General features: G+C 46.8%; 1 protein-coding gene and 1 long non-coding RNA gene across 5 annotated transcripts in view; one reads left to right on the top strand and one right to left on the bottom strand.

Moving 5' to 3' along the window:
- LOC309521568 overlaps positions 1-26,424 on the bottom strand; it is a 503,597-nt gene that overhangs the window by 258,869 nt on the left and 218,304 nt on the right. The window lies entirely within an intron of this gene.
- ADGRD1 (adhesion G protein-coupled receptor D1) overlaps positions 1-26,424 on the top strand; it is a 304,658-nt gene that overhangs the window by 148,765 nt on the left and 129,469 nt on the right. For all 3 annotated transcript variants that reach the window (XM_082204127.1, XM_082204128.1, XM_082204129.1), the window contains one exon: positions 3,906-4,029. In XM_082204127.1, the coding sequence (XP_082060253.1) occupies positions 3,906-4,029 (124 nt within the window). The remainder of the gene's footprint in view (positions 1-3,905; positions 4,030-26,424) is intronic.

The following is a 26,424-nucleotide window of genomic DNA, read 5'->3' as shown; positions in this document are numbered from 1 at the left end:
CAGTGTCCTGTGCTCCAAGGTGAATTGACTTCTATGGAAGCAAGGTAGGCTATCAGGTTGGCCACCATGAGAAAAGGAAGCTGGACCAGATGGACCATTAGCCTAGGGTTGCCATATGTCTGGAAAATGGCAACCCTACATTAGACTGATTCAGCAGGCTCTCCATATATTGATGTACTTAAAGGGGTCCTCTAGCTTCAGCTACCTGTAGCAACTGCTGACCACTACAGGGACATAGAGTGTTATTTGCATGTGTGTCTCACTAAGAACGTAATAACAGCCCTGCTGGATCAGACCAAAGGTCTATCCCATTCAGTATTGTGTTCTCGCAGTATCCAGCCAGATGTCTTGGGGGAACCCTGAAGGAGGACCCGGGTGCAACACCCTCCCTACTTGCAATTCCCAGTAACTGGTAATCAGAGGCAGGAGCTCACCCCGTCGCATGGATCCGAGCTGCCAACCTTCCGATTGGCAAGCCCAAGAGGCTCAATGGTTTAGACCAGGCATAGGCAAACTCCAGCCCTCCGGATGTTTTGGGACTACAACTCCCATCATCCCTGACCACTGGTCCTGTTAGCTAGGGATGATGGGAGTTGTAGTCCCAAAACATCTGGAGGGCAGAGTTTGCCTGGTTTAGACCACAGTGCCTAGCAGTTCAAAAGCATACCAGTGCAAGTAGATGAATAGGCACCACTGCGGCGGGAAGGCAAATGGCATTTCCAAGCACTCTGGCTTCCATCACGGTGTCCCGTTGTGCCAGAAGTGGTTTAGTCATGCTGGCCACATGACCTGGAAAGCTGTCTGCGGACAAACACCAGCTCCCTTGGCCTGAAAAGCAAGATGAGCGCCACAACCCCATAGTTGCCTTTGACTGGACCTAACCTTCCAGGGGTCCTTTACCTTTTTACCTAATCAGAAGCACATTGGAGGTAGAACATGACAAGCATGGCCAGCAGCCAACGAGTCACTGGTATTTTTTATACTACACGAATTATGAGGCAAATGTGTCAACCAGCCAGCTTAGATATCTTTTAAATTCAGGTTATCTGTCCTTTGGACACACTAAGATCCTGGGGGATGGGGGTGTGTGGAATCCTTGCTGTGCTGTAATAATAGGTTTAGGTTGCCAATGCACACACACCCTGTTCTGTCCTTCTGGGGTTGGTCTCCCCCCTTTTTTTCTTTTGGGGCAGTTTTAATGATGGAAAGTTACCCTGAGATGCTTTGCCTTCCTTTCTTCGGAGAGCTCTGCAGGGGCCGATCTCTTCCAATTTAAAAAGCTTGTTTCCTTTTGAAACGTCAGCGGTGAGCTCACCTGCATATTTAAGACAGACTCCTGTTGTGCTCACTTTATGAGGCAACTTTTGATAGAGGTGTATAAAATTATGCATGGTTTGGAGAAAGTGGATAGGAGAAGTATCCCCCCACATGCTTTCTCATAATACTAGGGCATATCCAATGAATGTTTGACGACTCACGGCAGACAATAAGAAGTACTTCTTTACACAGGAGGGACGTGGGTGGCACTGTGGTCTAAATCACAGAGCCTAGGGCTTGTTACTTGGAAGGTCGTGGTTCGAATCCCCATGACGGGGTGAGCTCCCGTTGCTTGGTCCCTGCTCCTGCCAACCTAGCAGTTTGAAAGCACGTCGAAGTGCAAGTAGATAAATAGGTACCACTCCGGCGGGAAGATAAAAAGCGTTTCCATGCGCTGCTCTGGTTCACCAGAAGCGGCTTAGTCATGCTGGCCACATGACCCGGAAGCTGTACGCCGGCTCCCTCGGCCAATAAAGCGAGATGAGCGCCGCAACCCCAGAGTCGGTCACAACTGGACCTAATGGCCAGGGGTCCCTTTATCTTTACTTTACACAGGAAATAGTTGAACTATGGAATTGGCTTCATGAGAAGTGGTGATGGCCACTCACTTAGATGGCTTTAAAAGAGGATCAGGCAGTTTCATGGAGGGCAAGGCTATCAGTGGCTACTAGCCACAATGGCAATGGCCTGCCTCTGCTATTGGAGGCAGCGCACCTCTGAATACCAGTCGCCAGGAATCACAAGTGGGGAGACCGCTGTTGAACTCTGGCTCCGCTTGCTATGGGCATCTGGTTGGCTAATGTGAGAACAAAGTGTTAGTCTCTAGATGGGTCCTTGGCCCGATCTACCAGGATTTTTTTTTTTAATGAAACACATGTTCTGGGCTGTATCCATTGTTATTCATATTCTGAACACACCTGATGAAATTAATGAACATGACTAACTTGGGTCCATTAATTACAATAGGTCTACTTAGTTGGATGCAAGTTTCTCTTTCTTTTTGGATTTGGGTAAAGAATCAAATGTGCACTAAACTTTAGGCTGCTGGCATTTACAGAACAATTTATTACAATTTTGCCTTATGATCGAATGAGCTTTACAGATGTACAGTCGAGGAGATGTACATCTGTCTATATTAACTGCTCCCAGACTGTAGAATGAAGGCAAGGATAGAGTTGCTGTGCAACTGCAATTACACCAGAATGCAATTGCTGTAGCTGCTTTGTGCAGTTGCAATTGCTGTAGGATGATCTCACCTGAAAAATGCATAGCTTCCCTTTCTTTGTGGGCTGTAGAAGGGGTTGCAAAACTCACATCTTTTCAACTGGGCTGGCTTATCCATGAGTTTTCTTGCTGGAACGCCATTTTATCTTCTGTGCTTTGTTTTATATTGTGTTTTAATCCAGTGTTCTTCAAACTTGAATCCCCAGATGTTGTTGGACAGCAGATCCCATCACCCATGACTTTTGGCTAAGCTGTTTGGGGATTATTGCAGTTATAGCCCAATAACATCTGTGAATTCAAGGTTGAAGAGCACTGTTTTAAACTGCTTGTATGCAGGGGAAAAGAGAACTTTAGAAGCTATCTTATACTGAGCCAGACCATTGGCCCATCAAACATAGTACAATCCATACTGACTGGTGGAAGCTCTTAAAGGCTTCAGACACGGTTTCCCCCTGGTCCTCATTGGAGGTGTGACGCATTGACCCAAAGACCTTTTGTGTGCAAAGCATGCACTAAATGCTCGTCCCCTTACTGTTTGTGATAGTCTTTCAAACTACTCTTTTTAGAAAGCTATTGGATCCCACCACTACACTTTTTCTGAAATTAGGAGGAGTCAAGAGGTGGGGTGTGAGGATTTCATTATATCTCTTCCCCACCCATGCATCATAATTCAAGCAGTGGTGGGTGGCGCTGTGGTCTAAACCACTGAGCTTCTTGGGCTTGTCAATCAGAAGGTCAGCAGTTTGAATCCCCACGATGGGATGAGCTCCCGTTGCTCTGTTCCAGCTCCTGCCAACTTAGCAGTTTGAAAGCACACCAGCAGGGGCGGAGCTTCATGCTCAGGCACTGGGGGGGGGAAGCAGGTGGGGGGCAGGGCTGGCACGCATCCCGGGGTGTGGCACACCACCCGCAGGGGCATGGCATGCATCCTGGGGGTGTGGATTATACTGCTGGGGGTGGTGCGCTCCCCCTGCACTCCTCTTCCTCTGCCAGTGCATACCAGTGCAAGTAGATAAATAAGTACCTCTGCGGCAGGAAGGTAAACGGTGTTTCCGTGAGGTCTGGCACTCGTCACGGTGTCCCATTGCACCAGAAGTGGTCTAGTCCTGCTGGCCACATGACCCAGAAAGCTGTCTGTGGACATACACTGCCTCCCTCTGCCTGAAAAGCAAAATGAGCACCGCAACCCCATAGTCACCTTTGACTGGACTTAACCGCCCAGGGGTCCTTTACCTTTATCTTAATTCAAGCAGTGGTTTTAAAAACTTAGATTAGATTTTATAAGTGATCTCAAACCTTGGAAAGGCAGTGCAGAAACGTTTTAAAGTAAATAACATGGACACCTATTCTTATGCACTTTATAGCAACGGAAGTGGTGTTTGGTCTAATGAAGGCTGTGTGCGCGATGAAGGAGATTTCAACTATTCGGTCTGTTTGTGTAACCATCTCACAAACTTTGCCATTTTGATGCAAGTTGTACCACTCAAGGTAAGGATTTTCTTTTTCCCTTAGGCAATTTATATGAAACATTGTGTGTGTGTGTGTGTGTGTGTGTGTGTGTGTGTGTGTGAAAACATTTTGCTATTGAATCTTTGTTTACATTGTATGGCTCTTATTGAAATTTGGTTGGTCCTTCCACATCCCCAAGTTCAAGGTCTGTTTGCAGGGGTGGAAACATGTAAAATAAGGGGGGGAAAAATAAAACAAACAAATAAATTGTGGCACTTTAAAAGACTAAGAAATTTATTGTGACATAATAGATAGTCTTTGCTGTTTTGCAGGAAGAGACTGACCTCTCCCCCCCCCCGGCAATAAATATAAAAGAATATACAGAATATTTCCTCCCAAGGTTCAGTTTATCTAGGAAAAAGAATGTTAGACTTCTGCCACATGAACAAATTATTGAGAGATAATAGGCATACATTGTGTTTGTGACTTTTGAATGCTTTCCCACATGGAAAGGAACCCAACTTGAATGAAGAAAGCTAGCACACCAGAGTGAAGGCTCTATTTAACCCTGATGCACTGTTCCTACAAACAGTGAGCTTTTTTACTCAGGGGATGATTCAGAACTGCAATTCCCAATCTACCACCTGAGTTGGTCCAGTTCATAATTCTACCTCCTCCTCCTGCTTAATGCGACATGAATTTTTGCAGCGGAGATGTGATTCTTCCCATGTTGGCGGTAGGCTTGACCTAATCTCATGAGGTTGACGTTGAGTGGCATTGTTAGATGGGAAGACCTCTGGTTCAACAAGGAAAATAATTGGCCACACCGACTCCAAGGGTTAGTAGGTTATGCAAGAGCCCGAGTTGAAATATTTCAACATTGTGCAACCAAGACAACTGGGAATCCAACTCCCAGTGTTGCTTGCCAAAGACCTTGAAGCTGATTGGACTCATTAAGGCGGACGACAGTTACAATTAACAGGGAAAGCTGCAAGCGTGAGTAGAAAGATTTCCCCTCCCTGCCAGGGACCGTAAAGTACTGGTTTTGCATTTGACTTCTCTCTCGCTGTGTGTGTTTCTCTCCACAGTTCCAGCCCAGTGCATCTCCACTGCCAATGTTTGCATAGTTCCCCAAATTTGTTTTACTCAGGGGGTGGTATTGTGTTTTTTATTATTATTGCAAACACAGCCCCCACAGTGATGAATCTTCCATTCCTTCTTTAACACACTGGCCATAATAATATAAACATGGATTTACAGCAGGCATAGGCAAACTTGGCCCTCCAGATGTTTTGGGACTACAACTCCCATCATCCCTAGCTAACAGGACCAGTGGTCAGGGGTGATGGGAGTTGTAGTCCCAAAACCATCTGGAAGGCCGAGTTTGCCTATGCCTGATTCACAGCCATGAGCCACAGGGCTGGCTCTATTATCAGGCAGAGTGAGATGGGTGTCTCAGGTGGCTGACACAGGCAGCAAAGCATTTTAGGACAGAGCTGTATGTGCCTGCCATAAACCTCCGCTGGCCTGGTGTTTTCAGCTGCAGTGGAGGATGCTGTTTAAGGTGCTAAATGGTGAGGAACGATGGGAGTTGTATTCCAGCAACATCTGGAGGGCCACAGGTTCCCCATCTCTGATTTAGAAGATTGCTAAAGGTGCTTCCTCAGTGGCTGGATCATATAGCTGAAGTGAGTGGTGGCTGGCCTAGTAGTCACATCTACCAGGCACTGGGGCAAAGGATATCAGGGTTCTGTTGCCTGTATATTGGCAGAGAGCTCTTGAAATCCCAGCTAGCAGGCCAGTGTGCCAGTCTATAAGTCAGTTTGAGGTCACGAGGTTCCCAATTCAGGTCGCTGAGTGCACACTCACACACACACACTGCCTGGAAGCTGGTCTGATGTGCTCCAAGATGTGTACTCCTAGCAAATCAAACAGTGGTGCAATAAATATGCCCATGACTTGTGAGCCCTGCACTCAGGAAAGCAGGAGTGGGGACATTTTTTCCTGCCGAGGCCAGTGGTGGCTGGTGAGACGCAATGAGCGGAAGCCAACAGGAGCTGGCACCAGAACCAATGACAAGGCAGAGCCAACTAATTCTAGCTTTGACCCCATCTTCCTCCCTGCCATGCCCTCCAAGGGCAACTGGGACTAATGCGGATGGAGCTGGCAGGCTGTGTCGCCCCCTGGTAAAGGTAAAGAGACCCCTGACCGTTAGGTCCAGTCGTGGCCGACTCTGGGGTTGCAGCGCTCATCTCGCATTATTGGCCGAGGGAGCCGGCGTACAGCTTCCGGGTCATGTGGCCAACATGACTAGGCCGCTTCTGGCGAAACAGAGCAGCGCACGGAAACGCCGTTTACCTTCCCGCCGGAGCGGTAACTATTTATCTACTTCCACTTTGATGTGCTTTCGAACTGCTAGGTTGGCAGGAGCAGAGACCGAGCAATGGGAGCTCGCTCCGTCGCGGAGATTCGAACCGCCGACCTTCTGAACGGCAAGTCCTAGGCTCTGTGGTTTAATCCACAGTGCCACCTGCGTCCCTGTCACCCCCTGGACTGGTTGTAAATAAGTAAGTTGCTGCTGGCAAAGAACAGCCTGAGCTTGGAGGGGCAATGCACAGTCCTAATGCCACAGCCTCCAGTTGCTTACTGGTCAAGGGCCATTTTTAGGCATCTCTTGGGAGTGATGGAAACCTATGGCTGCAATTTAACTGTTTTTAATATTGAATTTAAATTGTTGCAACCTGCCCTGGGACCTGATAGTGAAGGGCAGGTAATAAATTTAATAAATCAACAATAAAGGGTCAGAGCAAAAAGTTGGTATGGCCACCCCTTCTCTTCCCACCTCCCCCTGCTCTCTGTCCCCACTAAGCAATCTACTCAGGGAGGAAGAGATTGCTCTTGCAAGAGATCTGAACTGGTTGCTTGCAGAAGGTTTTGCATGGCTCCTCCCCGTGCTGGGTCTTGGGGTCTCAAATTTCAGCAGCATTGTGGGCGAAGCCAATGTTTGGTGCCCCCCCCGGCCTCTCACACTCCATTCTAAATAATAGTTGTGGCGCCCCCTGTGGCTCCCTTGAGGCTCTGCAGGTGAACTGGTTGCATTCCCCTAAATCTGCCTCGGCTCCCCCTTCCATAATTCCAGCCATTTTGGCTTCCCCTCCCTCCTGCGCTCCTCCTGGGCTTCTCTCCACGTGCGTGAAATTAGGCTGGGGGCCACATGATATTAGGAGAGGGCCTTATGCATTCAGGCTGCCTGTCCCTACACTAACCACAACCACACACACACACACAGCCTCATAACAAGCTCGGCCTGGCTTCCCCCCTATTCCCTCCACGCCTCGCGCAAGGCATGCTCAGTCATACAGTCAAGAAACCACAGAGAGAAAACCGCTCAGGATCCTGTGACGGATTTGTGAGTCGGTTAACCGCAGTTTTCAACTCCAGCCAGATTGAAGATATTAATACTTGAGATACTTTTTTTTTATTGCGCCTGAGGAACGTAAGGAATGGAAAACTCAAAACAGGGCGAGCATTTCTTCATTGCTAGCTTGCTTTTACAGACTCTCCTCTCTTTGGCCAGAACTCTAGATTAAACTACCCAGTTACTCGACATTTCTTTCTTTCTTCAATGTCTTTCCAAGAAATTTTCCTAAAGGGTTTGAGCTCGTCTCACAGTGTTGGAGCAGAAGATATCTATTTACTTTTCCCAATTTACTATTCACTATTTACTCTTACTTCTCAAAAAGGTCAGTTGGGAGGGACACTGCTATAACAGTGTGACTAATAAATATACAGAAATATTTATTCTTCATTCAGCACATGGGCTAATTTATTTGTTAAAAGAATAATAATCCGTTTGCCATTTTGGATTGCTGCCTGCCAGGATTCGCTGTCTGCAGAGAAATATAAAGAATGCCTAGCTTCTCCATCAAGAGTCATGCTCCATGTGATGTCTATCATGTAGTTCAGCCTTGATTGCAAGCCTCCCCCCACAATTGCCAGCATATGGGCCTCAATCAGGATTGAGACTATAATGGAGACCTACGGTTAAACACTCCTTACTGCTTATGCTAGAGTTCTGATCCCATTCAGGACTCCTGTGCTAGCAGTTTGTGAAAGAAAACACATGCTTCAAGGGCAGAATGACACAGTCAGCATGTGCACAGAATGCACAAACCCAGTCATTACCCTGGCTAGAAGAGACGCTTGTCTGAAATCTTCAAGAGCTGCTGCCAGTCAGTGCAGACAATAATAAACTAGACAGTCCAAGGCTCCGAATCAGCATAAGACAGCTTCTTGTGTTTCAAAACATAGAGAGGCATCTTGTACTAGGCTCAGGCAATTTGTCTGTTTAGCCCAGTATTGTCTGACTGGAAGTGGTTCTCTGGCAGGGGCATTTGCATGTTGAGACCCCGAAGCCACCCCCTCGTTGAGAAATAACATACACAAGGACACAGATATTAGGTTAATGTTATTGAGCAAATTTTGGCCACAACTTTATTGATTACAGAATGTGAGCGCTATTGGCTTAGGCATTGAATGGACCCAACTATACCTGACTCCTGACCGATGCGCAGGAAGTCTGGTAAGGGTAAACCACCGGAAGGGAGAGCCCTGTCAATGCGTACCAACTCGAGCTCCCCCTGATGTTCCCATCGGGGTCGTGTCATGGCCCTAGCCCTGCCCCGGGCTTCGGACAAGATCAACACCCCCGGATTCCTTTAACGGAATACCCTTAAGCTTGGAGGAGCAGGTGATGGCCACACCTCCCCTCCCTCATCACAAGGTCAAACAATGCCTAACCACAACCCTAACAAAGTTGTGACAATTGCTACGAGGTAGGTGAAAACCAAGTGGCCAGTGCCAATTTGCCAAGTGGAAAAATTCCTACCAGGCCCCTCAACGGTGACCAACCAAGGTCCATAGCAAGGCCAATGACTAAAACCTGCAAATAGGGAGGGAGGGAGGGCGGGCGATTGAGGAAGCAAGCCAAAGAGGAAGTCCTCCAGCTCGTGCCTCTGCTTAAATGGTCCTGGCCACGCCCCCCTGGCCAGCAGATTGGCTGGCCGGTCACTGATGTGGCCGGGATCCCCCAGGCAACAGGGGACTAAGTCCCCCACCCTCAGAGGAGAGTGGGTGGCCACACGGTCCACCGCAACTCCTCCCCACGGGGAAGTGGAGCAGATTTCACATCAGGTGTTACCTGTGGGGTTTTTTAACTGGAAATTCTGAAGATTGCACCTAGGACAATCTGCATGCAAGGCATGTGCTCTGCCACTGAGCTATGGGCCGTGAAGTGAGGACTTCCCTCACTGGGGATTGTGTGCCTGACTCTCCAAACCTCCCACACCACCCACTGCAAGGGCCAGTTCCTGGAGTTCAGCTTGAGTCCTCTCCTCTGCTGCTTCTCTGTCATGGCTTCTAGCAGAGACACTAAGCGAACCTCCTCCTCAGGCCCCTCCTCTATTTAAAGGCAGCATAACCAGCCACACCAGGACCTCAGGAAGTATCTGCACCAACTCTGTTGCCTGTGCAACAGCACAAAGCCATGGAACAATAGAAGCATCTGCAATAAGAACACATAGATCAATGTCAAAACATTGTTAAAAATTCATATCCAATACATAAGGTAAAGGTAAAGGGACCCCTGACCGTTAGGTCCAGTCGTGACTGACTCTGGGGTTGTGGCGCTCATCTCGCTTTATTGGCCGAGGGAGCCAGCATCCAGCTTCCGGGTCATGTGGCCAGCAGGACTAAGCCGCTTGTGGCGAACCAGAGCAGTGCATGGAAACGCTGTTTACCTTCCCGCCGGAGCGGTACCTATTTGTCTACTTGCACTTTGATGTGCTTTCGAACTGCTAGGTTGGCAGGAGCAGGGACCGAGCAACAGGAGCTCATCCCGCCGCGGGGATTCGAACCGCCAACCTTCTGATCGGCAAGCCCTAGGCTCTGTGGTTTAACCCACAGGGCCACCAGCATCCCATCCAACACATAGAGTGGGACAAAAGGCTTGTTGAAAAAGGAAGGTCTTCAAAAGGCAATGGAAAGACAATAGAGGAGGCACCCGCCTAATTTATTTATTGCATTTTTACCCCAACTTTCATCCCATCCTCACTGACTCTCCACAACACCTCTGAGAGTTAGGTTAGGTTGAGAGGCAGTGTCTGGCCCATGGTCACCCAGGGAGGTTCATGGCTATGTGGGCATTTGAACCCTGGCCTCCCAAGTCCTACTAGCCACAACACCGAGAGGGAGGTGAAAGGGTACCTGAGGCCCAATTCTTACATCCTACGGAGGGCATCTCCTAATGAGATGGTATCTGTGGGGTGCACTCTCTTGCAGAGCACAATCTTTTATATATTCTGATCTTGAGTTGTATAGAGCTTTGCACATCTGTACCGGCACCTTGAACGTAGCTTGGGAGCTAGGTAACATCCAGTGGTTTGGTGCAAGGGACAGCTCTGAGAGATCAGCTGAACAAAAAGCCACAGGTTGAGCTACTCCCTGAGAGCTCTTGAGCCCCTGAGCTCAAAATAGGACACGTGGTCTTGAAGAGTGCGTGGAACACCCAAGTCTCCCTAGCTTTTGCACCTGCGGCCAGAACATTTTCAGTGCTTTCCCACAATTGCAAGTCTTGAAGAATGGCTATTATAAAATAAAATAAAATCTCCAAGTCCCTGTACCAGATACCAGATTCTACAGATAGTACATAGAATTCGGTACATGCAGAACTGGAGAGGGCAAAGTGTTCTGACAGTAAATCAAAGGAACATTTACAACTCAGTGCAATTATTATTTTTTAAAAAAAGAACAGTGGGTTCCTGCTGCTTTCAGAGCTTCCCCGCCTTTTAAATAAGGCAAAATCCAAGTTAAATCACACACCCCAACTTTAACTCCACAGCTCAGTCACTTAACGTAATAGGTGTTAAAAGCATTGAAGGCTGTGTAATAAATTATTGACCATGGTGCACCCCCCCCGCCCCACAGAGCTTTGCTTGAATTAATAGCTTTGAGACTATCTTGAAAGATGAGGGGTAAATACCTTAAATCGTGTGTGTGTGTGTGTGTGTGTGTGTGTGTTTTGTGCATGCCTTGTTTTTTTTTGAAAGGTCCATCAGCTGGTGATAGCTGCAGAAAAATAGCTCTGGGGTGGTGATGTCAGAAATGGCTGCGTCTGTCTGCAGCTGCCCCGTGTGGCAAATCTTTGAACTGCAGGTGCCCACTTTTCAGCAATGTAGGTACTTCCAGGTCCTGGGCTGACTTTGGCCACCCCTGTTTGGATCTTTCTGGGCAAGAAGGAGTAATAAGAGGACTTCCTGTTCCCGGCTGAGCCTTGCTTTTAAGCAACAAGGTCTTGCTGAACACTGACACGTTCCTGTGCTCTCAGTTGTTCTTCACTTCCCACCTCTCCACCTTCATCTTGTACTTGCTCCTCAGCCCTGGCTTCAGGCGTATTTCTTGACACTGCCTCCTGGTAGAGCTGAATTTGACAGAATCCCAAAGCAACCTGGGTGTCAAGGGCACCCCACCCCCACCCCCCAGCCAAAGGAATGCACACGGCAGATGGTTAACTCTTCAGAGCTGACACAGTTGGTTCTATGGCTCCAAATACCCATGCACACCAGTCTAGCATCTAGGCCACGGGTAGGCAAACTAAGGCCTGGGGTCCAGATCCAGCACAATCGCCTTCTAAATCCAGCCTGCAGACTGTCCAGGAATCAGCATGTTTTTACATGAGTAGAATATGTCCCTTTATTTAAAATTCATTTCTGGGTTATTTGTGGGGGCTGCCTGATATTTTTACATGAGTTGAATGTGTGCTTTTATTTAAAATGCATCTCTGGGTTATTTGTGGGGTATAGGAGTTCGTTCATTCCCCCCCAAAAAAATATAGTCCAGCCCCCCACAAGGTCTGAGAGACAGTGGACCGGCCCCTGCTGAAAAAGTTTGCTGAACCCTGATCTAGGCAGTTATTCCCAGGTCTATGCTCTATGGCACAGTTGCAGCAACAGGGGTCTACTCACCCTCCACCAGCTGTCCCTTGATGGTCTGTGTGCATGAAGCTGGAGACTATGCCTGCGTGGAAACTGCCTCTGCTCTTCCCGCTTCAGTTCTCTCCTAGTTGAATGGCAAGGTCCCAAACCCTCCCGAGATGTTAAGTAATAAAGACACATGAGACCAGTATTTTAGGTTACAGCATGTGAGTGGTATTGGCTTAGGCATTGGAAACAAGCCAACTATATCTGACCCCTGCCCATCTGCAGGAGTCTTGGAAGGGTTAACCTCCAGTAGGGGGAGCCCTGCTGATGCACATCAACTAGGAACTCCCCCAGGGTCACCGCTAGGGGTCGTGCCATGGCCCACCCCCCCCCCCGTCTGGGGCTTTGGACAGAGACCACGCCCCTCAGATTCCTTTAATGGAATACCCTTGAATTAGGAGGGGTAGGTGATGGTCACTACCTCCCCTCCCCTCCATCCGAATACTCCAATGCCTAACCGCCAAACCTTACAAAGTTGTGACGATTTGCTATGAGGTAGGCGAAAAACCAAATGGCTGGGTGAAATATTCCCAGCCTTAACAGGTTTATCAAGTTTTTGAAGCATGCTAAAAAGGTATGGCGAGCCGAGTAGTAGGCATTCCATTGGCAGCAGGGCAGCACAAAGCCTTGTCTCACAGCAGTTCTGCCCAGCAACGAGAAATGTGCTGGACTTGCAAACAGGTCTTGCCCAGATGATAATGGCAGCCAAAAGGCAATGGTCTCTTCTTTTCCCTGGCAGATCTCTGTCAAGCCAGTCGCCAAGCAGAGAGGGGAGAGCACACTTTCTTGTTCAGGGACATGCTGTTCTCATAGCTGTCAAACGGTTTATGCCTAAGCTGTTGGCCCAGCGGGGAAACTTTCACCTGAAGAAGACAGTCAATGGCCTTTCTCTTTGGTATGTTGTTAGGAGTGCCACCAGAACAGCTGGTGATCACATCCTTGAGCACATCAAAAGGGAACCTGCTTTTAAGGAACTGTGCCTTGGGCTCTGTAGGGTCCCTGCTATCAACCTGTTTCTCTGCAGGGTGTTTTTTTTATATATAAAAAATACACTTTTGTAATGATTTCTTTTAAGATGACTCAAATGTGAAATCTTTATAATAGCCCTTTTCAATCCAGAATGATTGCATTTATATAAATTATGTGGGCTGAGATTCAAGGCGGCACATCCCATTTCTCCACCTGACGTGAAATGGGAAGGTGCCCTTCTCAAACCCTCCCTTACCTGGGTCATGTGGTGGCACCCACAAAATGGTGGCTTGTGGAGCTCTTGTTCACAAATAGAAGGCTGGAGAGCCTCTGTATGTTCTTCCCTTGGGAGATAGGCATAAAGGGACAGATTAGCCCATTTTTCTAAACTGTTGACTGTATACAGTGCTACCTTGGTTCTCAAACGCCTTGGTACTCAAACAACATGGAACCCAAACACTGTAAACCTGGAAGTAAGTTTTCCGGTTTGCGACCTTTTTTTGGAAGCCGAACGTGCTCTGTTTTGAGTGCCACATTTCCTTTTTTAGGTCTGTCTGTTTTTGCTATTTATTTTGTGTTTTTGTCGCTCTTTTTTGTTTTGGTTGTGTGACTGTGTGGAACCCAGTTCAGCTACTGATTGATTGTGTGACTACAGTATATTGTTTATTGCTTTCATTTTATGGATCAATGGTCTTGTTAGATAGTAAAATTCATGTTAAATTACTGTTCTAGGGGTTGTTTTTAAAAGTCTGGAATGGATTAAACCATTTTGCATTACTTTCTATGGGAAAGTGTGCCTTGGTTTTGGAATGCTTTGGTTTTGGAACCGACTTCCGGAATGGATTAAGTTTGGGAACCAAGGTATCACTGTACTGCTTAAACTTCACTGTACAGCTGGATAATTAAACCCATCTGTAGGAAAAAACGCTGGTTGTCCCAGAACAGTGTCTGGGTGTTGACTCACGAGTTGATGTTGCTTCTACCAAATACACAAGTGACTGTAAAGAAAAAACTACTTCTGTAATTTATTTGTTTGCTTGTTTATACTCCTTATTGTGGAGCAGTGCCCTTGGTGGTGATGTATTTTTGTGTGACTTTGCATTATTCTGAGTAGGGCTGGGCGATATCTGGTTTTCAACATTGTGATACATCACCAGCTAAACATCAGCGGTTGCTGAACAGCTTGGTAGGTTTCTGGATGAAACATCTGCTCTCGATCCATTCCAATCCGGCTTCCGCGCTGGTCATGGGACCGAGACGGCTCTGGTCGCCCTAACAGATGATCTCCGCAGGCAGCTGGATCGAGGCGGGTCGGGGCTGCTGATTCTTCTAGACCTGTCAGCAGCCTTCGACATGGTCGATCACGAACTCCTGGACCGCCGCCTTGCCGACGTGGGGATCCAGGGCACAGTCCTTCAATGGCTGCGCTCGTTTCTCTCCGGTCGGGGACAGAGGGTGGCGCTTGGGGGGGAATCGTCATCGCGCCACTCCTTGGTGTGTGGAGTGCCTCAGGGTGCGATTCTCTCCCCGATGCTTTTTAACATCTTTATGCGCCCCCTCGCCCAGCTTGTCCGGAGTTTTGGGCTGGGTTGCCATCAGTATGCCGATGACACCCAACTCTATCTGTTGATGGATGGCCATCCTGACTCGGCCCCAGACACACTGATCAGATGCTTGGAAGCTGTGGCTGGATGGTTACGTGGGAGCCGGTTGAAGTTAAATCCTTCGAAGACAGAGGTCCTCTGGCTGGGACGGAGCGATATGGGATCGAGGGGGCAACTCCCGTCTCTTGCGGGGGTGCAATTAGTGCCAGCACCGTCCGTGAAGAGTTTGGGTGTAATCTTCGATACTTCCCTCACTATGGAGGCACAGATTACAGCTATAACAAAGGCGGCATTTTTTCATCTCCGCCAGGCTAAGCAGTTGGCCCCTTATCTCTCTCGCCCTGACCTAGCCACTGTGATCCATGCGACGGTCACCTCCAGACTGGATTATTGTAACTCGCTCTACGTGGGGCTGCCCTTGAGACTGACCCAGAAACTCCAGCGGGTGCAGAATGCTGCGGCGAGACTCCTTATGGGGTCTTCGCTGCGAGATCATATCCATCCGGTGCTGTACCAGCTGCACTGGCTCCCGGTGGAGTACAGGATCAGGTTTAAGGTGCTGGTCTTAACCTTTAAAGCCCTATACGGCCTAGGACCCTCGTACCTACGGGACCGCCTCTCCTGGTATGTCCCACAGAGAAACTTACGGTCTGCAAATAAAAACACCCTAAAGATCCCAGGCCTCAGAGAGGTTAGGCTGGCCTCAACTAGAGCCAGGGCCTTCTCGGCCGCGGCTCCAATCTGGTGGAACGCTCTGTCACAAGAGACTAGGGCCCTGCAGGACCTGACATCCTTCCGCAGGGCCTGCAAGACAGAGCTGTTCCACCAGGCCTTTCGTCAGGGCACAGCCTAACCCCCTCCTCTGGCAATCTGCACAAAATTTTGCTTGATGGTTGCCATTAATTTGATTTTAATTTGATTTAATTAATTTTATAATGAATGTTTTAGAATGATGAACTATTTTGATTGTTGTTAGCCGCCCTGAGCCCAGCTTCGGCTGGGGAGGGCGGGATATAAATAAAATTTATTATTATTATTATTATTATTATCACAATATACCAATATATTACGATGTCTGAAATAAGGATGGCAAAGCAGAGGCATTCGCTGGCTTCACATTTTTGGCCACATCATGATTTTTGCCAGCGCCTGCTATTGTGATTCGCTGCCCCCTGTGCAGGAGGCAGAAGAGAGCGGAGCTGGCAGAATTAACAGGGGCTGAAGGAATCGAGGGAAGCATTGGCTGGCTTCATGGTTTTCCCCACATTGTGTTTTTTGCATAGCGCTCACACATCATGTTCACAATGTACTGCCAGGTCAAAAATTATGAAACTGGTATCACAATATGGACTTCAAACAGGTTTCAAATGATACCTCACCCTAGTTCTGAGTTGTGATTGAAGGCATGAAGTGGGAGTTTTTAGGGGGAGGGTTATTTTGCCCCCCCCTTTGTTTTGAAGAAATCGATACTGAAGCACTTTTTATGGTCTTTGGAACTGTGATGGGAGTTGCTGTCAAAGGGGGAGGAGACAGTTTCCTGACCCAAACCATTGCATGCGCCTATAGTAGCACTTGGGTTCCTGGCATCTATTTGTGCTTGGTCTCCACGTTTTTCAGGATAGCTGGGCTTTGGATCTTACGCTGAGACCAGATCTATGAATTTCAGTTTCTGTTGGTTTCAGATTTTTCCAATCTTAAGTTCAGTTTTCTACATTGCTACATTGGTTTGCAATTTTTAAAAGTCCTCATGAAAATTCACCAATAGTTTTGTTCAAATATCTCCTTATATACACATTTCTGTTTTTTACCTAATAGTCACATTTTGGCAATGCATTTCCCCCTAATTCAATGCATCTGTGTGGGTTACTTTCACTAACATTAAGATGTATGCGTCTTGATGCACATTTTAAACTAGCATTCAGATTTCTGAACACACTACTTACTTGCAGAACTGCATTGCAAAATTTGGAATAGTGCATATTCTGAAGAACGGTTCTTTCAGTTCACTTTTTTTTTTTTTGGACAATGTGAATTAGGAATCCATCTGTCAAAAATGGGACTTGCGGGTGGGTGAGCCAGTTCTCCGTTAATTCTTCATCCAGAAAAAGGTTCCCTCCCACTCCGTTTTATCTAGTCTTTCCCTCCGACTTAAAATCCTAATATTGGTGTTTGTAAACTTCACTGAGAGTCTTTAATTGGCTGAAGAGTGAGATTAAAACAAGCTTTAATCAAACAAATTCCCACTGTCTCTGACCATGCTGATCTAGTCTATGGTACTCTTGATTGGATGGTTCTACTTAACAGATCATGCAGTAATCATGCGGGAATGTAACTCACTTCCACACTGATTTGATTAGGCAGAGTACAGAATCCATGGCAACGACCTATTGGGATTCTTTCCATCTGTATGTTTAGAGAAGCCCCACCTACACATTCTAGCAGTATGTTGACTCACCAGCCCTTTATTGTTCTTTTTGTGCTTTGCACAGACCTAAGAATAAACTAGAATGTTTCAGAGCTGGCGGCTGAGCAGTTCGGCAAGGTTTCCAGCTCAACCTGCAAGGAAAAACAAATAGCTCAGGCAGAAGAGCCAGGCTAGAGACAGTAGTTATACAATGTCATTTGGGACCTTATTGGTTTCTCCATGTCGTCTGATCCCACTGGGCTTAAGGCTGCAGTAAATCTCCCAGCCATCAGCCAAGCTGCGCTTATAGAGCAGCAGAAATCAGGCTAGCAATTCCTTCATGGCTATTGTGGCACAGGATGCAATGTGTCTGGGCCCCACCACCAGAATATCCAGTTTCAGACCACACAGACCTCATTTCCTGTTTCCTCACTTCCTGTTTCAATTTGTGGGCAGGGCCATGACACAAAGATGGGGAGTCGGTTACCTTCACAACTCTGTGTAGCAATTTCCATGGCACTATTAAGACAGTTAACAAGCATTGTTAATTGGAAACCAGAAGCATCTGTCACACTGCACCAGAACTGGGACCCCTTGGTGGTCAGCAGCCTGAAGAACTCATTGAGAACACCAGATGTATTGTGGTGGTCCTGTGCTTCCTGGTCCTGTTAGCCAGTGTGGTGTAGTGGTTAGAGTATCAGACTCAGACTGAGGAGATCATCAACAATGTTTAGGCAACACGATGACCATATACATACATAATAGACAATCATTATAGAATTCCTTCAAACAAAGTCTCTGAAAATCTTTAAATGAAGCGAGGTACCATACTTTGTATAATGAAAGATAAGCTGTGGAGCTTAGTGTATTCAGCAAATATAATGTCCAACACTGGCAGGTTTTATAATGATGTTAGGATCATGTGAAAGAGCTTTCAAACAATCACGTTGTGACTTGGACAAATTGTCCTTAATTTTGGGACCCTTCTTTTCTAATTTTTCCAAATCTCGTAATACCAATTGGTGAAATAAAGAAATAGATTGATTCGTATTAGCTGGAGTAAATGATGATTTTGGTCTGAATTGGCGCATAACTGGGTTATTGGTTCCAAACATATCACTTAGTTTTATATTTCGTATTAGTTTAAATAGGTCAACCCTGGCCTGAAAATCGTTATATAACGGTTTTGGAACAAAGCCCAGTCCCAATTATAAAGTTTGCAATTCATTGGTAGAAAATGTATGCAAGGAATTATTAATTCTCGGAAGGGCAGTCATTCCCAAACAAGGAGGAAATTCTAATTGTTAATAACATTGTTGATGTTCTCTTTTGCAACACAGGGGTTTGTTTGGATACTTATTGTTGTACTAAGGCTGAGGAGATGCAGGTTCAAATCTCCACTCAGCTGCAAAGCTTGTGGACTCAAAGTCTCAGTCTAGTCTATCTCACAGTCTTGACCAAAAACTGGACATTTTACCCACTCCAAAGCTCTGGGTAGGTGACAACATATTCCAATCAAAAGATTCAAAACTGAGAGTTAAAATGGAACATATGGAAGATCTCAGCATCTTCTTAGCATATTGGCCGGCTCAGCAAGTAGTAGGGTTCATTGGAGCTCATCGTTTTATTTTTGGAAAGCATAACAATGCTGGAAGAATTTACAGCCATGTGGCACTCAGATCCTGTGCTGGCATTGGTCCTGCTAGCCAAGTGATAAATTGGCATCAAGCGAGGCTGAAATTATTTGCATCTTTATCACTTGGCTATGATGCCCCTATCACACCCTGCATGCCTTAGAGAATAGGCTTGCTTGAAATGAATTCATCATGTTTGCTAAAAAGTGAAGAATGACAGCAAGGATTGGGGATGAGCAGCAATTAAACAAATAGCAAAGAGTTGCCCTGAGATGATCAACAAAGTGGCATGTTTTCCCTGCCCTGCATGCCGGCCAATTTCTTCCCTTTGTCAACACCTTAATTGGAGCTCTGCAGATGTAATCACAAGAAGAACGGGCAGTTCTGTTTCAAAAATGAAAGTGCCCTGTGCAGGGTCAAACCTAATTTTGTGTTCATTTTTATGAGTATCCAATATTCCCTGCCTCCAATGAGTTTGGCACTCATGAATGCAGTTTTGTTTCTGTTCTTTATCATTTCCCTCACCTTTTTCATTTGCCCTCACTTTCTCCTGCCTCATCTGCCGTCCCTGCCATTTACAATGTCCCCCTGTGCTCACTTACTTAGGGGGCGGATTCCACTGAGCAGAGGAAGATTTACTGCTCAGTGAACACAGCCAGGATTGAACTGTCAATCTGACTGATTGCAATTATTCCAAGTATTCCAAGTATTCTTTTGCTGATGATGCCGCACTGCTCCATCTGAAATTATGGTGTGTACATGCATGAACATCACAAAGGTTATCACAGCCAGTCAGATTTAGTGGCAAAGGAGGTTACAGGCAAACAAAGGGGGAATACTATGGCCATGAGAAGCAGCAACAGGCAGGGGTCAAATAGTATCAAAAACAACAAAAATATCCAGTAAACTGAGTACTTTCTTAGGGTAAATCTTTAGTAAACGAAGTACTTTCTTTAGAATGGAGCATAAAAGACGGGGTGTGTGGGCCGAATTTTGGTGTTGCACAGGGCACCGCTGAAATTTGAGTTCCCAAGATCAGCCACTGACTTCAGTCTGGCTTTGAACTACGTAGGTCTGGGCTAAACATTTCTGTGAACTGCCCGGAGATCTTGTGATGAAGGGCAGTACAGTGGTACCTCAGGTTGGTAATTAGTTCTGGAGGTCGGTACTTAACCTGAAACTGTTCTTAACCTGAAGCACCACTTTAGCTAATAGGGCCTGCTGCTGCTGCGCCGCCGGAGCATGATTTCTGTTCTCATCCTGAAGCAAAGTTCTTAACCCAAGGTACTATTTCTGGGCTAGCGGAGTCTGTAACTTGAAGCGTATGTAACCTGAAGCGTATGTAACCCGAGGTACCACTGTATATAAATTTAATAAATAAATAAAATAAAAATTAAATTTCATCCCAGTGGAATCCCAAAGGTGTTGAGGAGGTTTGGGCAGGGGTAAAACCACCCTGAAAGTCAGGGCTTAGCTGCACTTACATTTCCTCTGTGATTTCAAGGTATGGCTCATGAGCACTTTTTGTTGTTGTTGTTGTTCCAAAGCTTTCCCGTCAAAACTGACTCTTTAATGCTGACTCAGAGCAAATGGCAATCCGTAGAAAACTCGAATAGCTGTTTGCTCCGATTCAGCTTTAAAGAACAGGTTCTCCTGGGGAAAGCTCCAGGGAGAGAACAGGTGTCATGAACACACCAGCTCCAAGTGTAATATCGCAGCCGGCTGCAGAATGCAGTCAGGAACAGGGAGGCTGGGCTTTCACGCTGGCACAGGAGAGCTTGGATGGCTAGCTGATAAGGGAGGAACAGTGAGCTGGCTGGAACACAGCAAAAGCTCCCCGGAAGCCCAGACAGGCATGGAAAGCCACAGAGACAGCTTTCCGGAACAGGAAGGGGCTGCAGCTGACCAAGTAAGTCTGAGGCATAGGTGTATAGGAAGGCTGCTAGACAGGAAGCAAAATAAGAAACGTAAAGGTCAAAGGTTCAATCTCTTCTGTTGACACAGGAAGAACTCCTCAGAAGGGTCAACTGAGTGATGGGGGCTGGAGTCTTGCTAGAGCCGTCCGGAGATACTTGCTTGTTTTTGTTTTTGTTTTGCAATAAATCCTCCCTTTTAATTACGTACGCTTACTGTGTTATCAAGCCGGGAACCTGGGCTCCTAACAACAGGGCAAAAGGTAAGTATGGTTAAGCTCTCAGTGAAGAGGAGACAGACATGGAAGGAGCAGATAAATTATTTAGCTTAAAATTATAAAGTGATCCAAGAATCCTGTTCCTCCTCCTTCCCCAAAAAAGAAAAAAAGCTAGGGAGTACTGCTGCTACCACACACTTCCAAATCTTGGAAGGCTTTTCTCCAGCCAAGAAATATGCACAAATTGCATCAAAGTAGAATTAAACATGCAGTATATCAGGATAAATTTATTTGCGAAATGGTGTACATTAGGCAAAATTAAAAACAAACATGTACAGTCGCACCTTGGAAGTCGAACGTATTCCTTTTTGGAAGTCCGTTCGACTTCCAAAAGCATTCAAAAATCAAAGTGCGGCATCTGATTGGCTGCAGGAAGCTCCTGCAGCAAACTGGAAGCCGCAGAAGCCCTGTTGGACGTTCGGCTTCCAAAAATAGTTTGCAAACCGGAACAGTCACTGTTTGCGTTTGCGACGTTTGGGAGTTAAAATGTTCGGGAACTAAGCTATTCGACTTCCAAGGTACAACTGTATAGTGGGAGAAATCTGCTGTAAAATGTTGGTGCATGTTCATTCTCAAAACAGTATTTGCAAACTGATGTTGAAATGTGAAGAACAGAACCTTTGAGAGGAAAAATGAGAAACAAAGAGAAGCTGAAATGAGCAGATTTGCCCATCACCGCCATTACACCTACCTCTTGACTTTGTCATAAAGTGTGCAAATCTCTGCTTCAAAGGGGTGGGGGATGGAGAGACAGGGACAGGAAAGGAAAGGAGTGTGGGCAGATGCAGTTGCACATGCCTGAAAGCTTGGTTACAGCTGGGGAATGAAGATTAGGAGGATAAGCAAGGACCCCATGCGGGGAAAAGCTGGGTTTTGAGGAAGGTTTCTGTAGGAAGGAAGATTAAAGTGGGACCGTGTACAGAAACGCCAAATTGCCTGACATAAATGCTAGAAGTTCTACAGTGTAGGTCTGCTCCACCTTTGCTGGCTTGCCCCCTGCTGCCTTGAGAAAGCCTTTCTTACGCCTTTCCCAGCAGCTCAGCGGGAGATTCCTTTCAAGCCAAAAGGTTTACAAGTCTCTCCAACTCTTCCTTTTGTTCAGACTCAAGGTGCACTCCCAGCTTGGCTCTCCAGCGAAGCAGGATAGTCTGAGCTGGACGTACCCAAAACTGACAAGGCCGCTGGTGGGAAGGGAGAAAAGGCCACTCAACCTGTCACCTCTTTAGCCTGGCTTTTAACACCTCAGCTGTATGTTTTCAGGACCTACCTTAATTGTTATGGTTGAAATATCACTTGGGAAGACAGGCGAACTAATATCAGTGTACTGGAAGAAGCGAAGATCACCAGTGTTGAAGCAATGATTCTTCAACATCAACTTTGCTGGACTGGATGGCTGATGATCGTTTTCCAAAGCAACTACTCTATTCCAAACTTAAAAATGGAAAGTGTAATGCCGGTGGTCAACAAAAGAGACACTCGAACTCAGGACGCAAGGGAGAAATGAGCTAAGAGGAAGGCACGCTTGGCAAATCCACACTGTGATCAACTCCCGTGCAGAAACCAATGTCCCCACTGTGGAAAGACATGTGGATCCAAAATTGGCCTCCACAGTCACTTACGGACTCATTCTTAAAACTGTGTTTATGGAAGACAATCTTACTCGGCTACGAGTGATCACCAAAGAAGAAGAATGGTCAGAATTGTTATTAATACTGTTTTTAAATGATGTAACCCACCCTTGGGCCTTAGGGTCAAGGGCAGGTAATAAATAAACAAAAACAACTAAATAACAACAGCAAGAACAACAACAATCTGATAAGTTAAGACCTCTCCTCCAGACATCCTTTTAGATGTGATTCGTGCATTGCAGATGTTTGGCTAAATGACCTTTGGGTTCCCTTCCAACTCTGAGAGTCTATGATGCCATGATTCTGACAAAACTCTCAGCTTCCTTCTAAATAGTGCGTCCACTGTAAATAAGATCTCTGAGTTTCCCCCATGTCAACGTCTCTCGCCTTCCTTCATGTGCCTTTACCTCTCTCCAGACTCCCTTTTCTGTACAGCAATGGACTTGCAACCTGTTTGCTGGGAAGCCATTTCCCATTCAGATGACAGATTATTCGACTGCCCTGTACAATACTTTTTGGAGCAGACTTTTGCATAAACAGTTGATCTCATGAGTATTAATAACATCAAGGAACGTTAAACAAAGCAGAGACAAATCCTCTTATTATGCAGCTGTAAGAGATGCACAGGCCACAGTGCATTGCAAAGAGGTGTTTTAAAAGGAGGTGAATGTATATGGATATATTTGCACTGGTTGGTTGCCAGAGTTTCTGCTTTGGTCACTTGTGCTTCTGAGAAATCACTTAGGCTAATTACTGCAAAAACAAGGTTACGGTACATTCCCCAAGAGAATAACTTCCCAGTGTTTCCCTCTCCTCTTTGCCCTTCTCGGAAGAAAACAATCCCCCCTTTTCCTGTTCACTAACAGTGATTTTGGGTAGTTCCAGACGGTTGGTATTTTGGGGTGGAATTCATTCACACACTGGCAAATTCAGGTTGCGCGTTTGTCAGGGGTTCAGGAGCAGTGGCGAGGGAAAGGGAGGAAACAGAGAGCGAGGGGGAGGAGGCAGAAGAAAAGATGAGTGATGACGACAACCCGAGATCTCCGAGTCTTTCCAGTGAATCAGAAGATTCACAAAAAGGAGCACCAGTGGCCAGGGCAAGGGGGGAGACTAGGGGGACACCCCAGGAAGATAGAGCCAGAGGGGACTCAGAGGGGAGCAGTTGGAAATCGGGACCAGCGTCACCGCCAGAGAGCAGGGATGAGGAAGGGCGCCAGGGCTCAAGCGCTGGCAGCTCACAACAGGAGGGAGGGCACGAGTCAGGAGTGGCCACACCTCCATCGGGGAGCGAGGAGACGGTTAGACGGAAGGTGGAAGGTTGGGCGCGCGCGCCAAGTTCAAATGCACAGGAAAGTGGCGCAGTAGGCAGCCCGGAAAGGGAGCCAGGTCCTAAAGCCCGGCGCAAGGAGACAGAAGGGTCCGGGGGGTCAGCGTCAGAAGAATCCCGGAAGGAAGAGACCCCGGGGGGCAGAGGGACCCAGAGGAGAACTGTCAGGCGGAAAAGGTGGAGCAGGGCTAGGATATTAAGTTGGTGCACAAGGGGCGGAGACTCAGACGGAGCTTCGCCGATCTAAGCATAAGACGTAGAGTTGTGCGCAGCAGCTTGAGAATGGAGACTGTAACTCAATAAAGACTTTTATTTAATGATCGCTGGCTGGCGTGATCCTCTGTGAGCTAGGATCTGGAAGCAACCCTGACAGCGTTTAATATTGATTTGGAGCTCTTGTGCAGGAAACTCATTCCCTTCCCAAACATACTTTTTTTTATTTTTTATAACAAGGAAAGCTCTGTAAGCAGATCACCGGGAAGCAGCTTTCATTTCCAACCTTGCAAATAATAATAACAACAATAATAATTTTCATGCGGAGCTTTTTTTTAAAGGGGTGGGGGCAGGCTAATGGTAGATTAGTGTTTTAATTTATATGCAACTCAATGGCAAAGTAGGCTTTTAGAGTAGTGGGTGGTGCTGTGGTCAAAACCACAGAGCCTAGGGCTTGCCAATCAGAAGGTCAGCGGTTCGAATCCCCACGACGGGGTGAACTCCCGTTGCTCAGTCCCTGCTCCTGCCAACTTAGCAGTTCGAAAGCACACCAAAGTGCAAGTAGATTAATAGGTATTGTTCTGGCAGGAAGGTAAACAGCATTTCCGTGCACTGCTCTGGTTCGCCAGAAGCGGCTTAGTCATGCTGGCCACATGACCCGGAAGCTGTACGCTGGCTCCCTCGGCCAGTAAAGCGAGATGAGCGTGCAACCCCAGAGTCGTCCACGACTGGACCTAACAGTCAGGGGTCCCTTTACCTTTATAGTAGAAATGGGTTGGAACAAAGTTGAAGGAATATCATGTGCAAGTGATACGCCCATCCATAGCTCCCTGCCAGTTAGAGTTAACAATACCATGCAAAATGGTCTGGTATAATATAGCTTCCCACTTCCCACTTTAACCTCTACTGGAGGTTGACATTCTGTCAACTCACCACATCAATTTTGATTGGGCTAGTCTGTTGCACCCCCTCCCAGTTCAGATATATGAAAGTATTGCCTGCTCTTAAATTGTTTTGGATAGCATGCCTCTTTCCATTCAAGAGGTATGCCCAGGTATCAGCTCTGATGAGGAATGGTGGGAGCCTCCTCCTGCTCCTGACCAGCATCCTGAAGCTGCCCAGGCACAGTGGATCTGTATAGATTTGGAACAGTGGTTTGCAGAGGGGCATAGTTCAGAAGACAAAAGTTGGGAAGAAGCTGGGGAGTGAACAGCAAAGTGAAGAAGAACTGGAAGACAGAGAGCTAGCAGAGTGTCTCTCAATGGAAAATGTGCAGCCTATCAGTCCAAGGTCACGTAGAGCAGATAAGGTGGCTATACAAAAAGCATGGTGGCTGAAAGATCAGGTTGCAAGGCAAGGAAGTGATGAGGGTGACTTGGGGGGGAGTGGGTGTAGACATTAATTGGGAGCACCATTGCTTTGAGAATGGACTCTTCGTCTTTTGGCTGTGATCATTAAAATCTCTTTAAATGATAAGGGACTATTTTGCTTTGTCCTGCTTATCCATGGGCAAAGGGAGAGAGGAAGCCACATTCCCAGAGCCTGACACCAGGACAGTAACTTATGAAAAAACAGAAGGGGTGCACTTGCACAAGAGGGGGTCATAGAATTACCCTTATGCATTCTAAAAGTAAAGTGTTTAGGATATAATTGTGGGACTATGCATCAGAGACGTCTCAAGTCTTCAGATAGGTGGGGTTGCAAAAAGTGTGCAGCCTTCTTGAATGCTCAAGCACAGGTTCGAAGTGAGCGCATCGCCTCCTCTTGGCCCTCTGCATGCTGGTGAGCAGGGCTCTGTCAACCTTGATCCTGCAAAATGCTGCCCTCTTTGCTTTACCCAAGGCTCTAGAAACTTACGGGGGGGGGCAGAGAAGGAGGTGACATTGGTGTTGGGGTGTGTGTGCTCCCCAGGCTTCAGTTGTGGGGGTGGGGGTGACAGAAGGAAAGAGAAAAGGGGTAGTGGAAGGAAGGAAGGAAGGAAGGAAGGAAGGAAGGAAGGAAGGAAGGAAGGAAGGAAAAGATGATAAAGAGAGAATGAGTGTCAGAAAGAGAAAAGTGGGTAGTGAATGAGAGAGGGGTGAGGAAAGAAAGAGAGAAAAGGGGGAGAAGAGAAAGGAGTGGCAGAAAGACAGAGAGAAGGGGGTGGCAGAAAGAGAAAGGACTCAGCTACATTAGTCAAAGTACAGCGTTATAAAAGTATTATAACACTGTGACACCAGATGGCGATGTAAAGCTGAAATTGCAACAATGATATTTTCATTTGTGTGCTTTAGAATGTTTTTCTGCAGAGTGTATTCAGAGCTTTTTTATAGCTGTGTAGATCTAGCTAGAGAGAAAGAAATGGGTAGAAGAAAGAGAGGAGAGAGAGAGAGAGAAGGGGGGCAGCCATTTTTGACTGTCCCTGCTCACCACCAGCTTCCGGTTTCAT

The sequence above is a fragment of the Podarcis vaucheri genome (assembly GCF_965113315.1).
Source record: "Podarcis vaucheri genome assembly, chromosome: 16".
In the NCBI taxonomy this organism is placed as follows: Eukaryota; Metazoa; Chordata; class Lepidosauria; order Squamata; family Lacertidae; genus Podarcis; species Podarcis vaucheri.
The sequence above is the reverse complement of the archived record's forward strand: the minus strand, read 5'-3'. Positions and strand labels throughout refer to the sequence as shown.